At 38.8% G+C, this 16,005-nt stretch overlaps 1 protein-coding gene across 1 annotated transcript; it reads left to right on the forward strand.

Moving 5' to 3' along the window:
- Positions 1–373: 373 nt before the first annotated feature.
- On the forward strand, positions 374–13,179 carry LOC131938533 (uncharacterized). Its single transcript, XM_059296593.1, has 3 exons — positions 374–505; positions 10,792–10,908; positions 10,951–13,179. Exon 3 carries the CDS (start codon positions 10,996–10,998, stop codon positions 12,979–12,981), a length of 1,986 nt encoding a protein of 661 aa, XP_059152576.1. The 5' UTR covers positions 374–505; positions 10,792–10,908; positions 10,951–10,995; the 3' UTR covers positions 12,982–13,179.
- The last annotated feature ends 2,826 nt before the right edge of the window (positions 13,180–16,005 follow it).

Below are 16,005 nucleotides of genomic sequence, written 5' to 3' on the forward strand. Positions count from 1 at the left end.
TGAGCTGGCTCTACGTCTGCTGGGCCAACAGTGAGGGACTGGGTAAACTGTGAAACGGCGAGCGGGGCGTCTGGTTTATGTTCCCCTCTACTCTTGCGGTTATCAATCTTGAGGTAACCATTTTTAATAATCAATTAAAAATAACAGTTTACTTTATTTAACTTTCATAATTAATAATAATAATTACATTTTCTTTATTTTTCATTAATTAACTACCGTCGGCATTAAGTCAAAATGTAAGAAAAAAATAAACAATTTTTTAAAAAAAAAAAGCGTTAAAAAAATCCCGCAAAATTAGAAGAGGACATGAATACACGAAGTTCCATCACCCTCGCTGCTATTATCCTCCCCGAGCCCCCAGCTCGAGTTTTGACAGGCTCTTCACGTCTGCGCTGATGGAGCATGTTCCATTTGTTGAAAATTGAATCTGTCTGTTAATGGCAGCCGTTCTCTTGTCAATACGAGAGTGCTTGATGAAGTTCACGCGCGGGGCGAACACGCCCAGGTGAGTACTCATCCGTCTTTGTGTTGGCCCGCATGCTTTACGGTGCTCTGTCCGAATTAATTACCTACAGGTTTTTTTTTTTTCAAACCGTCGTTTAATTAATCCTAACCCTATAAAACAAAATTGATTCGTTAGAGGTAATTATTTCTCCATAACGTGGGTGGGTTTGTCTACGAGTTATTTCTAACGAGGCGGTGATTAATTTTCTTCATTAAGATAATTATCTTAAAACGTGTGAGTGCTTTAGATTTATTAGTGCCACTTGTGTTTTCAAATACCTGATGGGGGCGGGGCAGCCACCAAAGGCGTGAGGTCACATATTTTTTTCTTTAACATAAGCATCGATGGCATAATGTTTGTTTTTGTGGAAAGTTTCAGGTAGAATTTCTTGGATTACAAACTTCACGAAGTGATAGTCCTATATTTGCAACTCTAAATTTTAATTTCCTTTTCTTTAAAACTCGAATAAACATTTACATTTTAGTTTGTACTTTTCACCATTTTAAAGTAAAATTGTTAATCACCAAGGGATTTTGAGTCATCCAGCCAAATCCTCTATTAAATTTATTTATTTTGTGATGCTAAACTTATATTCTACATCTGCTCGTTAATTCAACTTTACTTTCCTGTAGGTTTATTCAAGTTTACAACTTTACTTTCCTGTAGGTTTATTCAAGTTTACAACTTTACTTTCCTGTAGGTTTATTCAAGTTTACAACTTTACTTTCCTGTATATCGATTCAAATTTACAACTTTACTTTCCTGTATATCGATTCAAATTTACAACTTTACTTTCCTGTATATCGATTCAAATTTACAACTTTACTTTCCTGTATTTCTATTCAAGTTTACAACTTTACTTTCCTGTATATCGATTCAAATTTACAACTTTACTTTCCTGTAGATTAATTCAAGTTTACAACTTTACTTTCCTGTAGGTTTATTCAAGTTTACAACTTTACTTTCCTGTATATCGGTTCAAATTTACAACTTTACTTTCCTGTATATCGATTCAAGTTTACAACTTTATTTTGCTTAGATTTATTCAAGTTTACAACTTTACTTTCCTGTAGATTAAAGTATATCTATTCAAGTTTACAACTTTACTTTTCTGTATTTTTATTCAAGTTTACAACTTTACTCTACTGTTTATCGATTCAAGTTTACAAGTTTACTTCACGTTTTACTCAAAACTAAGAAGAAAAAGCTCAACAGAATAGAACTGTCATGGAAATACATATCTATTTCATAAAAAATAATACTTTGTTTAATACTTTGTTTAAATAATTTAAACTGTGTTATTATGGTATTTATTTTTAAAATTAAATATTTCCTTATCTTGTCGCTGGGTCGGCAACGTGTCTATTAATAGATTATTAAAAGTAATATCAATAAGTTAGCTTAGATAATTTAGTCTAACATTTTTTTTGTGCTTTACATAATCAAAACTTAAATATTAGCCCCCCCCCCATCCCCCCCCCCCCCCAGTAAGTATTTTTAGCAGAAATAATTTATAACATATCTCACTACCCAAAATATTTTTCTAATGATTTGCGCTCAACATACACATTGTTTAGAAGTTAGCACCAAAAACACAAAGATCTAGCACAGAAATTAAACTTCAGTTCTTCTTGAACAGCCTCTGCTAACAACTGCACTTGGTTTTCAACACAACTGAACACAGATTTTATTAGTGAAAGAAAAAACGTTTAGCCGAACACTACGTTTATACTAATTACGTTTCAAGTTGCAAAATGAAAGAATTTGCTTCTGTTGGGAGTTATCCCCCTGTGTCTACGGGTGGGTCACTGTGAATTTTTTTCTCTATCTCTCTTCTCCCCCCCCCCCCCCCCACTCCTCTCCCCGGTGGGGTGGGTCTCGTATGCCGTCTTCTTCATATCGCAAGTTTTCGATGATGGCCAGATAAGCGATGCTCAAGACCAAAATACACACCGTTCGTCCTACACGCTTAGCCTTACACTACACGTTTATCTATATGGGTAAAATACTTTTTTTTCTGGCTACACTGGGTACTGAAAAACAAGTTTGCCACTTGGGAAAACATTTTCCCTTAGTGGGCTAATTAAAATAGTTTTATTTAACAGAAAATTCCTTGTTTTAGAAAGCGTTTTTCACTTTGACTTAAAAATGTTTTAAATAATTTAAAGTGCTAAATGCGAAAATAACAAATTAATTCTCTATTCTGAAATTGCCAGCAAGAGCTAAATATTTTGTTTGTGGCCCTCTGGGAGTATTTCGTTGACCTCGGGAATGATATAATGTAATGACCTACGAGAATCTCTGATAGTTTCTTAAACAATTATGAAGATATCAGATAATGACCTTACATGTAGGTTCTGGAGGTGACTTTCTATCAATGACCTTCTGTGACTGTACAAATCTCAAGTCATTCCAGAGCTTCATTAAAAAAAATCAACAGTTGCATAGTTTCGCGTTTAGCAACTCAAAAGAAATAAGAGGAATTAGAATAAAAAGCATTTTTTTTAAATCTAGAAAGAACAATTAATTTAAAATAGGCTGATCTAAAAATTTAAGAATATCAAATGTCTTTGTGTTCAAACGAAACAGTCACATTTTAAGATTTTTCTAGATGCAATTTCATACGCTGGTAAAAATATTCTTTCAACAAAGTTTTCAACTTTAGGCACACTTGCGATAATGAGGCGTTGAAGTGTCGCTATTTATGTACAGGGTTTTCCCGATTAGTTTTATAAAGAGTTCGTATATATATATATACCCTCATGTTCGTATACTCTCAAGTTTGATGTAAAATGCGAATTTTGAACTCGTAGACTCTACTTCCATTCTTTTTGTTGGCTAAGTTAAATCCGCAGTCTCTTGAAACGAATCTAAAACTGAGTCGCAACAATCATGTATATTAGTTTGTCACTTAAAAGTGTGTGCTGTATTTATATTGAAGATTGCGTGTGATTGTAGTTTGATCGTAGATTGTCTAATGCCATTTGATACGGAACTTCTAAATTCGTAAGCTGTCATGAATTCATTAGCGTCACGTTTACAAATAACGAAATTGATAATTTCAGCATTGAAGGAGATATCCTCCAACTCGATTAAGTATTACGTGTCAACATGTTTTGCCCCCCACCCCACCCCTACTTTTTTTCTCTCTAAATTTGCGTCCATAGCCTTTGTCCACTCAAGAACACACTACAAGGCAGCACTTGTTTGAATTTGGAGTTTTCTCTCCTGCATAGGTTTCTGTCCACCAACTATAGAGCCTCATTTGCCGGGGTTCGGAATGCGGGACTTATGAAGTTCAATCATACAGCGCCATTACCATAAACCAAAACAAGAAGTCTAAGTTATCATTGACAACTTTAGCATCGCTCACAGCATCACTTTTAATTTTTTAAAATTCATTTTTTAATATATATTTTAAGAAGTCCTTTACTTGACAAGTTTTAAAAAAATTATTTTTACTGAGTTTCTCTCGCTTATTGCAGTCACGTTAAAAAGTATGATTTTTGTAAATGTAATTTAAATGCCTGTGGCTATATTTTACCTAAACTATTCTGGAACGAAACTTATGTTTCTTATCCCAATCAGTTCCAATTTCTCCTGATTCAAACATTTTTAAACCACACGATGAAGCTCTGACGCCCCTCAAGTGTGAACACGCCATCTTCAATTAGTTAGACACGACCGCAACAAACTAACGCCTACATACGTTACTACAGCTTCGTGTAGGTACGTTAGGGTCACGCGGGAAAACAGACGAATCTTTACAACTCGACAATCTTTTAGCTATCGCGGATTTAAGTGGTACCCTCATCACGTGACTAGCACATCTGGTCCGGCTACTCCACTGTTTTATCTTGGTGCTATTGTCTACAAGCGTGAGTTTCCGCTTTCTTTTCTCCTTGTTTTGGTCGCGTTGATAGAATTTGATCTGGCCTGTACTGAAGTAACTCGAGGATTGGAGAGTAATGAAAGAGTTGGTGAGAGAGTGCAAAGTTCATAAGTGGTAGATGGTTGAGAGACTGGAACAGATGGCTTCACCAAGTGAGGCGCTGTCTCACTTTGTAGTTACTTTTGTGAGGGTCTCACTAGCGAACGGGTTTGGTTAAATTGGTCTCACTATTTAGCGACTTTTGTGAGGGTCTCACTAGCCAGCTATTAGTTGGATTTTGTTAAATTGGCCCCACTTTGTTAGCGTTTGGAGTTACGTCTTAAGATATTCAGTCCCACTTTTGTAGTAAATTTTAATTGGGGGTGAAGGAGGTTATGTAATAGGCAGAAATTCATGCATTTTATCCGTTTCTTAAGTCAGCGGTGGGTTGTAGTTTAAACATTCTTTGGACCAGTGGCGTAGCCAGGATCGTCTCAAGGGGGGGGGGGGGGTTCCAATTTTTACCCAGGGACAAACTTTCGATTTGCACCCACCCCCCTCAAACTTTCGATTTGCACCCCCCCTCAAACTTTCGATTTGCACCCCCCCCTCAAACTTTCGATTTGCACCTCCCTCATACTTTATATATATATACCAAGGGGTCTATGGGGGGGGGGGGTTATGACCCCCCTAACCCCCCCCCCCCCCTCCTGCCTACGCCATTGCTTTGGACGCAAAAATATGAAATGAACTTCATATTTAACAGTTTGCAGTGAATACATTTTACCAGCAAAAATTAGGCTCTGTTTAATTAAAGGAAAAAAAAACTTCGAAATTAAAATTTTCTAGCCTTGATACCCTTTCGGACCCGGCCAAAGTCAGTTAATTACTTTATTTCTTTACGGACATCATCGGCTTAGGAGGTGTCTCCCATAGGCCAGACAGGCCTACAAAAAACTCAGACTAACTGGTTGGATATGGGTTTGATTACCGTGTATCGGTCGCTTCTGTCCTTCGGTTCTCACCAGGCTTATCTTCCACCCCACTTAACGCACTCCGCTACTATCCTTACAGATATTTTTAACCCGGAATATCAGTCACATTTTTATAACCAGAGGAAAATCAATCACATTAATATAACAATAGGTAGGGACGACTAGCGTCAATAGTGATACTCAACACTGCTGGGCTAAATAAAGGAAAATCTCACTATACAGATCTATGACTTAAATCTTTACGTGCGCGAGTTATTGCTCTTGTGCAGGAAGTCAACAAAAAAAAACGAAAGTCTTAAAAAAATTAATAGACACCGCGTCGAGTGAAGAGATGGCGCCAAAATATAAACAACAACACAAAAATAGAAGATGAAGACTCGGTAATTCGAAAAGCAGATTTTCATTCTGTTCCCCAGAATTTGGCGTTAAGGTACGGGGGGTGTTTGCTGTAAGTGGGCCAGACACATCCAATTTACTCGCTTCAGTGTTGCGCGTTGCGCAAACTATTCTTGACGCAAGAATGCGTGCTGCCCCAGTGGGGGGGGTTAACTCTGGTAACGCCTTCCTCGTGAGACGACAGGAATATTGAGCATATCTTTCTAATAACCAGGCATTACTCATTAGCACGGGAGTTTCCTTTTCTTTAATTCAATTTTTTTCCCCAATAACCATTATATTTTCTTAACCTAATTTACATTTAGTATGTGATTTTACTTAAGTAGGCTCTTCGTAAATGTTTTGCTAAATAAACTATCACCGTGTATTGTGTACAACTGACGCCGCAGGTACGAGGCAGGCACGCAGGTGTGAGTATTGAAATGATGATGAGGTGAGAGTAACAAGCGGATGAGAACCGGTTACGGAAGGCGCCCGTGTACCGCAGACAACACTACCTGTAATGACATGCGCGACCTTTTGATGCGGCGCCCGCTGGAGCCTGAGCGCGAGACAAACAGATGGCCGCCATATTGGCGAGGGCTCCGTGCGTACATGCCCTAACTATGCATCCGACTTGCCGTAGGGTGTTGGTGGTGGGGAGGGGGGGGGGGTTATTAATAGAACTCGGACGTTTTGAGATGCCAGCATGCAGCTGTAGTTTGGAGCGTGATTTATATTCGGGTAGCTGTGGTGGGTGATTTATATTCGGGTAGCTGTAGTGGAAGAGTTTATATTCCCGTAGCTGTGTTGGGAGTTTATATTCCCGTAGCTGTAGAGGGAGAGTTTATATTCCCGTAGTTGTAGAGGGAGAGTTTATATTCCCGTAGTTGTAGAGGGAGAGTTTATATTCCCGTAGTTGTAGAGGGAGAGTTTATATTTGGGTAGCTGTAGAGAGTGATTTATATTCGGGTAGCCGTAGAGTTAAATTTGATGAAACGAGTAAATGTTTATAGGCAGGTAAAATTGAAGAATGAAGAGCAAGTTTAAAGAGAACATTGGTGAGACTTCTTGAAACACTTGGGTGAGATAATTGGTGAAATATGTGGTGAGATAAATGGTGAGAAACGTAGGTCGATATTTGATGATGTATTTAATAAGATATTGGATAAGATAGTATGTGGGATGAAGTAAATATGGTGAGATATTTAGTAAATTTAGATATTTAGTAAGATAATTTTGAGGCATTTGATAATTACTATAATTATTTAATGAGGTAATTGGTGAGATTATTACTGAGATAAGTGGTAAGATATTTGGCGAGGCAAATGGCGAGGTATTTGTTAATTTATTTAATAAGATTTTATAAGATTTTGGGCGAGATATAATAAATATGGTGAGATATTTTGGAAGATAATTGTTGAGGTATTTGGTGAATTATTTGATGAGATATTTGATCATGTATTTGATCATATTCGATCATATATTTAATCAGACATTTGATCAGATATTGATCAGATATTTGATTGAAGTTGTTATCAAGTTGTTCAACATAAGGGCCAGAATGTTTAGAACTAAACTTTCAAATTTCTAACTAGACAGTGTTGTTTTGATAAGAGACATCACACACAATCCAGACAAATTAAGTAACTATCCACACGTTCACGTTTCAGAATTGGCACACAATCCAATTCCTCACCATGGAAAAATAATCTTTTTGAAACTGGGTCGTCCTTGGATACAAATAACACCTATATAACTTTGTCTTGTATTTTCATTATATTTTTTTTCTAATAAAATGTTTTTATATAGGACCTATATAGATTTTTTTCAAAATAATCAAAACTCAAATTCTATACAAAACACACACTTTTAATCAATTTCTACAAGATTATAGTTTCGATAAATATTTCAACTTGCTTACACTATCCGCCTCTCGTACGCGTAATGACCCCCAACCAGGGGCGGAACTACCATACCGCCAGACCCCGCAATGCGGGGGGGGGGGGGGGGCCCAGGACGTTTAGGGGCCCAGTTCCGACCAAAAAACAATGCATTTTTTTTTCAAAAATTGTGTTTTCATGCATCTTGAAAGTGGTTTTGTAAAAAAAAAAAAACAGGTCTACTATAGCAGAGATTGTTGCGTAGAAAAATATTTTAAAATCTACAAGAGCTATAGTTTGAAAGGTAGGTAAACATTCACACTACTTCCATGACTTACTGCCCTTCTTTAAAATAGGGATGCCCACGAAGCTCATTTAAATAGTTTTGTACTATGTATATTAAAAAGCAATTGATTCTCTGAATTGTTACTTAAATAAGACGTACTATTCAATAGTATAGCTATAAAAATCAATGTTTTCAAAATTGATATTATAAAAGCCAAAAAGGAAAAAAATAAACATAACGCGAGAAACCATTCACGAATCAAGCTAACGTCTTTATATATTTTTGACCAGCGTGTTGAATACACTGCTCCCCAATCAGAGTGAGTTTGGACTAAATTTTTTTCTGTTTTGTTCTCTCAGAATGGTTATATATTGCAACGAAGTAGACCAGGGGTCTCCAAACTACGGCCCGCGGGCCGGCCCGCGAAGTACCCTCATCCGGCCCGCGGAGATCTTTTTGTCCAAGGAAAAATCGTTTGTCGGTGATGGCTGAGGAACTTTGCCCAGAAAAATCAAAGACAAGCCTGCAAAAAACTGGCCCCCGAACTGAAATTTGATAGTTAATGCGGCCCTCGGACTGAAAAGTTTGGAGACCCCTGAAGTAGACTAAATTACTCAGTTAGGACAGGGGTCGGCAACCTTTTGAGACGGAAGAGCCAAAAGTTGCAATTTACAAAATTTCCCAGTTTTAAAGAGCCACACACATTTTATATTTCAATATTAATTATGATATTTTATTAGGATAATATATATATATATATATATATATATATATATATATATATATATATATATATATATATATATATATATATAATAGAAAGTACATTGAAATAGGGAGTAAATAAATATTCTAATTTAATAGCGAGTGTTTATTGTTTATATTTATTATTATATCATTTATCACCGAATGTTGTAGAACAATATTTTTAATTTTCGGAAATAAAAAAAATTATAAATATTTGTGCATGGAGCTGAAGAGCCGCATCTTGACATCAAAAGAGCCGCATGCGGCTCGCGAGCCGCAGGTTGCCGACCCCTGAGTTAGGATATAGATCATATATATATATATATATATATATATATATATATATATATATATATATATATATATATATATATATATATATATATATATATATATATATATATATATATATATATATATATATATATATATATATATATATATATATATATATATATATATATAGGGGGCCCTAGATTTTTCTTTGCGGGGGAGCCTTTGATTTCTAGTTCCGCCACTGCCCCCAACCGGTACACAACTATACATCATGTAGATGAACCAACTGTTTTTACCGAGGTGTAAATTCCCGCTTCCCGAAAAACGCTGCGAACACCGTAAATAACCGCTAACTTCCCCGTTAAGTGTATTCACAGATGGGAAATGACATATAAACACCGCCATCATACGTCAAGATGGGATCCGTCGGCCACAGATGCTCGTAGACTGGCCTCGACTAACCTTTGTTGAATGGGAGCTAAGAACATACATTGGTTACAGTATGTATAGGCATATGTTAGTTGGTGTTGAGTTAAAGCTAAGAACATACATTAGTTACAGTATGTGTAGGCATATGTTAGTTGGTGTTGAGTTAGAGCTAAGAACATACATTAGTTACAGTATGTAAAGGCATATGTTAGTTAGTGTTGAGTTAGTGGTTAGAGCATAACAAAATTACAGTATGTGTAGTCAAATGCAGTGTTTCTTCCCCCCCCCCCCCCCCCCCCCCCGGAGAAATGCCTCGAAGAAACTCTGCTCTGGACATATGTTAGTTGGTGTTGAGTTAGAGCTAAGTGCATAAAATAGTTACAGTATGTGTAGGCATATGTTATTTGGTGTTGAGGTAGTGGTTAGAACATAAAATACCTACAGTATGTGTAGGCATATGTTAGTTGGTGTTGAGTTAGAGCTAAGAACAGAAAATAGCTACAGTATGTGTAGGCATATGTTATTTGGTGTTGAGGTAGTGGTTAGAACATAAAATACACAAAATGAGTAGACATATGTTAGGTGGTGTTAGGTTTGCCGTTAGAAAATAAAATACATGTACAGTATAAATCGGTATTTGTAAGTTAATGCTGAGTTTGATTTGAATATAAAATATATACACATAATTTCAACATAATAACATTACATAAGTTGGTGTTAAAATAGCTGGTCGCTTTACTCCTACACCCGGGCATGCTGTAGATGTGTCTGCATTAAGACACAAGTCTCCGATAATTTACTCCTCTGTTATATTTGTTTGTTTTAAAACAACTGTGTATGTACTCTGGTTTGGGTCATTCCTCTTCCCCCACCCCCGGGTGCTATCTGATTCAGCCTCTCTGTACCATAGCAACCATAGCACTGCCCTACTCTGTCGTTAATAATATTTCATCTTAGATGTGGAAATCTTGACCACGATAGCTGAAACAAACATGCAATTCTGCACAATTTTTGTTTTAAGACGGTGCATGTATGCTACAGCGATATCGCCGAGGCACCTATAACTGCCTACAACATGTGGGCTATATGCATACACAAGATTATTTCTGGTACCGGAAAATACACAGGATAAAGTAACCCCGTCCCCGCCCCTTCCCCTTCTTTGATCCCAGTGCCTCTTATAAAAACATTGTAAAGGCGACCGCTAGTGAATGCGGTGTTTTCTATTCCCCCTTAGCTAAGTGCGTATTCACACCCAGTGTTTATAAGTAATGTCAATATAAAATACGTTTTCTTTTATCGGCAAATAAATAGGCTTTTTTTCTTAACTATAATCATTCGTGTATATTGTACTTTTAAGAGAGCTGTTAAAATAACCATTTTATATAAGAATTACATCTAATTTTTGTTGATTTTATCAACAGATTGTCTGACACGATGGAACAAACAACCCATTTCATAGCATAAAGGAACTTCAAACCGATTACCTTGGATATTAGAACTACCAACGTATTTCCTGTCATTGGCGACTACTAGATTACCTGGCAAATTGGAACTACCATCATATTTCCTGTCATTATTACCTGGCATATTAGAACGACACTGTAACGGCTGACCTAAGCGCAACAATGAAACCCAGAAAAGTCTCCAGGATTCTACTGATCCTCCTCTTCATGACGTCAGGCGTGTTTCTCCTCCTGATCAGCTGGACCAAACCTTTCCTCGTCTACCAGCACGATTACGTCCCCTCCCTGGGCTACCCTGACCGCTCCAGCAACGCCACGTACCTGCTGACGCCCCAGCGCGGGTTCTTGCTGGACACCCCGTACTGCAAGATCCCGGACATTGACCCCTTCAGCCCGTCCATCATGAACCGGCTCAGCCGGCACGGAGAGATGATCTGCCCCGGCAAGAAATCCATCACCTACACGCACGGATCAGCGCTGATGTTAAACCGAACCAGAATTGAACAGGACCTTCAAGGCGACTTCAAGTACTGCATCTACCAGCCCATCCTCCGTATCCAAAACTCAGATTTCCTCTTCGTGTATGGCGACGCCAGTAAAGAATTCGACCATGACATCCTCGTACCTCCTCAGGATGAATTCTTCAGACTTTACTGCTTTAGCCAGAGCGACGGGAAAATATCGACCAACTTTCACGCGACGGTCGCACCGAAGGAGTCAGTCGAGAGGAGATGCAGTTACAAGTTCGAGAAACACAAGAAGACCCACGCACCGAAAGAGGTTTACAATGTTCACATGATTGGCGTTGACTCCGTGTCGAGGCTGAACTTCATCCGCCAGATGCCTCAAACGCGGGCGTTCTTGCATCAAGAACTCCGAGCGTTTGAAATGGCTGGGTACAACAAAGTAGCCGACAATACGTTTGTCAACATCGTTCCGATGATGATGGGGAAGTTCGCCCACGAGATTGGCTGGAACGAAACGATGGTTCACCATCCGTTTGACGAGTACCCTTTCTTCTGGAAGAACTTCTCCAACGCGGGGTATCGTACGCTGTACGCAGAGGACGCGCCGAAGATCGCCATCTTTGTTTACGATAAAGAAGGTTTCCACGAGCCGCCAGCGGACTACTACAACCGCCCGCTCTCCCTCGCCATGGAAAGACAGCGGAGTCTGTGGAACAACAACCACCACTGCATCGTGGACAGACTCGAGACCACCATGGTGCTGGACTACGTCACCGACTTCTCGAGGGTTTTCAAAGACAAGCCTCATTTTGGATTTACTTTCATAACGAGGCTGACGCACGACAGCCTCAATTTAGCCGGGTCGGCTGACTACGCTTATGTGCAGTTTCTGAAAAAATTTAAAGAAGAGGGCCATTTAAACAACACGGTCCTCATATTCTACAGCGATCACGGCTACCGTTTCGGGGATATGAGAAGCTCATACATGGGCAAAGTCGAAGAACGATTGCCGTTCATGTATTTAGTATTCCCCGACAGCTTTCATAAAAATTACCCACATCTTGTTAAAAATTTAAAAACGAACGCATTTCGATTAACAACGCCATTCGATATATACGAAACGCTGAAAGACATTTTATTTTTCGATGGCCAAAACCGCAAAGCTGACGTGAAAGACAGGGGAATAAGCCTGCTGAGGGAGTTGCCTAAAGAGAGGACGTGCGACTCTGCCAGCATCCTGCCGCACTGGTGCATGTGTCTGGTGCAGAAAACTCTCAACGCCGAGAGCAGGCTGGCGCGGAAGATCGGCCAGGCGGTTGTGGAAAAAATCAACACGATGCTGCTGCCAGCCTCTCACGTCTGCGCCGTTCTGGAACTGGACAAAATTAAAGACATCGTCAAGATGGAATCCAACGATCGGGTTCTGAGATTCACCGACAGCTTCCATGATGTCATAAACAGGACGGTGGTGTACGGGGATAAAACCGAGGCGCCTGTGATATACCAGACGACACTTAGCACCTCCCCAGGTGGTGCTGTATTTGAAGCCACCATCACACACGACAAGTTCACCGATATGTTTACGCTAGGCGGTGACGTCAGCAGGATTAACGCCTACGAAGACCAATCAAAATGCGTTCAAAATTTTAAACTAAAAAAATTCTGTTACTGTGTTATTTAAATTAGATCCAGGTAGCTCTGACGTTTCTATTTATAGCTTTAGCTGAACAACATATCAGTCCGCGATATATTTAGTGATGCGGTCACTAAAACCTGTGGTGGTTGTCCCAAAAAGAATGGTTGTGCTTATCTCTATATTCAAATAGCTTGTTCGATTACTTGCAAATAAGGAAAAAACATATTACTCCGCCATTTTCTTATTGTGTACTGTAGGCTATACAATCAGTGCTGTAAGAAAACAATAAGCTGTTATGTATCTAATCAGCCTGTTAGACTACATGCCTTCAATGAAAAACAAATCACTACGCTATTACCTAAATCGATGTGGACTATAAAATCATGTACCTGTTATTGAACACCGCAAACAACGGTCTATCCTTGTTTTACCATCGTGTAGACTTACGTGCCTTTAAAGGACTTTGGTTTCTTTTGACAATCCAAACTACAAACGGCGACTTTCAACACATTTCTGTTTGGTGACAAAATTTGACGTTGTTTATGCGCTTGTTATTGAGATGAAACATTTTAAAGTGATATATTGGAACTCCGTGATTTGTGATGATTAGGGGTGTGGGGGCGGGGTATGGAGGAGTCAACAGAACTTGAAGATGTTAGGGCTTTCAAAGAACTTTTATACCAAAGATAAGCCTAGCATTCTTCACGATTAATTTTTGTAGAAGTCTTTGTTTCGTTTTGATAATGTTGACCAAACTGTACGTGCATATTAAATGTAGAAGTTGGCTTTTGACACGGTTGGGTTTAAGCCTGTAAGCAACTATGTGTGTTAAATTATTTTAATAACGCGTGTTTTACGGAAAAGCAAAATTTAAAAAAAACTTAATTATTTTATTTTGTAGCAAACAGCAGAAGAGAAGTGCGACAATGCAAGATGTTAAGTACCTGATTATTTTTGTTTTATTGAAGTGCACAGAGTCCAAACACACTCACACACACACACAGACACACTTCTATATGAAGCCAGTGATGCCTCACACAAACGAAAAAGACGTGTGTTAATATTCCTTGACGTTAGCTGGCACTATACTGATCTATACAAACTTAAGTTAACCTTTCAAACCTGGTGGTCCATGAGGCAGATGAAGTAGAATTCACCTGTTTTTGTGATCTCGGCACTTGAAAGGATTGCATGGTCAGCACTATGTCCCGCCGCCATTTCTTTACCTAACGTGAGTCACGTACCCACCAGAACTGGATTAACTCATAGACGACCTACGGACTTGAGCCCGGAATCCGAACTCGAGACTGGTGGGTTACTAGTCGTGTGCTCCACCGTCTATGGTTCTAAGATATTCAAACAATAGCTGTTTGCTGATAGTATTCTGGGCTATTCGAACTCGAGCCTAGACAAACGACAGACATTCCGGTGTCTGTGTAGTTAGGTCTGCTAGCCAGACACAACGCCTCGTCCCCCCCCCCCACACACACACATATATATATATATATATATATATATATATATATATATATATATATATATATATATATATATATATATATATATATATATGAATGCTGAGTTTGATGTAACAGAACCGTTATTTTACTAGCGTTTTTTTACCACCATAATGTTTTTCTCTCTCCATGTTCCACCTCCAAAGGGCGGGTCAGACTAACTTATAGCTATAAATAGCTGCACCATAATGAATGCCGGTGTTACCGCTGAGGTGGTGGCGGGGGAGGTCTACCCCGGGCGCCATGTTTTATTAGATTAAAATTATAAAGGTGGGGCTTCGAGGTATCTGAGGTGGAGTGGTGGACGTGACCCCCTCCCTCCCATAGAAATGCCTGAAAGAAACTGCTGGAATTTTATTTTTAACACTGCATTACTACTTGTCGATTGGCCCTAATTGTTTCAAATAAACAGAACATAAGACGGATCAAAATAATTGCGCAATAAAATGCCAGTCTTGTTTAATTGTTTAACTGAACTATATTTCATATTAACTGAACTAGATCTATATTTCATGTTTAACTGAATTACATTTGATGCTATGTAATTTTATAATTAAGCGAACGTCTTGATGGTGTGGCGTGGTCATGTGATAGATCTCTGTGGTACGTTGTAAAGAAAGGTGGATGGCCACACAATTATGTCGCAAACTGATGTCATACCAAGAGATCCGTAGGGGAGATGAAGTAGAGTCATACGATTCTTGATGGGATGGTGTGGTCAGCACAATGCCCAGCCGCCTTTACTCTCCTCCAACTGAGTCAGGTACTCATAAGAGCTGGGTGGACTCAGGGACGTTCTACAGTCCCGTGTCAGAACCGAGACCTGAACTCGAGAACTTCGGGCTGGTAGCCGACCACAACGTCATAAAACCAGCTTTGTTTTCTATCCGATGGTTATAAAAGTCCCGAGACATGCTCCTAGGCATTACAGACCACAACAAAACTGAACAATCGAGCACTTCAGACACCCCAGCTGACCGCAGGGTTCAAACCTCCTCTCCCCGCACATTACACCACCAGGTTTGGATACTGTGGGTCGCTCCGTCGGGAAACAACCTACATTGTCTAGCACGAGTATCGAACTTGAGGCTTTTGACAAGTGTGTGTTGCTCCTAGAGTACGTAATGTCTTGTTGGAAACTGTGACTAGAAAAAATGTGCCTCATAAAAATAATTTTTCATGTCATGTTTAAATATTTTTGTAAATTTGTTGATATTTTCAATTTAAAATGTACAAACCAGTGCAATAAAAATAAATAATTATTAAAATATGGTACATGGATTTTTATTTATATGAGCTTTTTATAAAAATTTATTTCTCCAAATTTTAAATTGCTGCTTTTAGTGGGGGGGGGGGGGGGGAGAGAATGTAGTATCGTATCGACTTTTTAAATAGGTATCGATATGAGTGTTAGGTTTATCACTAAAGCTGGAGTTTCGAACAGCGCGAGTGAAACGATACCAGTAAAATAAACTTGATATTGGTCAAGGCTTCTTTTTTTTTTCTCTAGGAGGCGGCGCAATTACACTTTCCTAAATCCGGGTAAGGAGGG

Source organism: Physella acuta, unplaced genomic scaffold, assembly GCF_028476545.2.
Source record: "Physella acuta isolate Inbredline_101_S28 unplaced genomic scaffold, ASM2847654v3 ptg000247l, whole genome shotgun sequence".
NCBI lineage: Eukaryota > Metazoa > Mollusca > Gastropoda > Physidae > Physella > Physella acuta.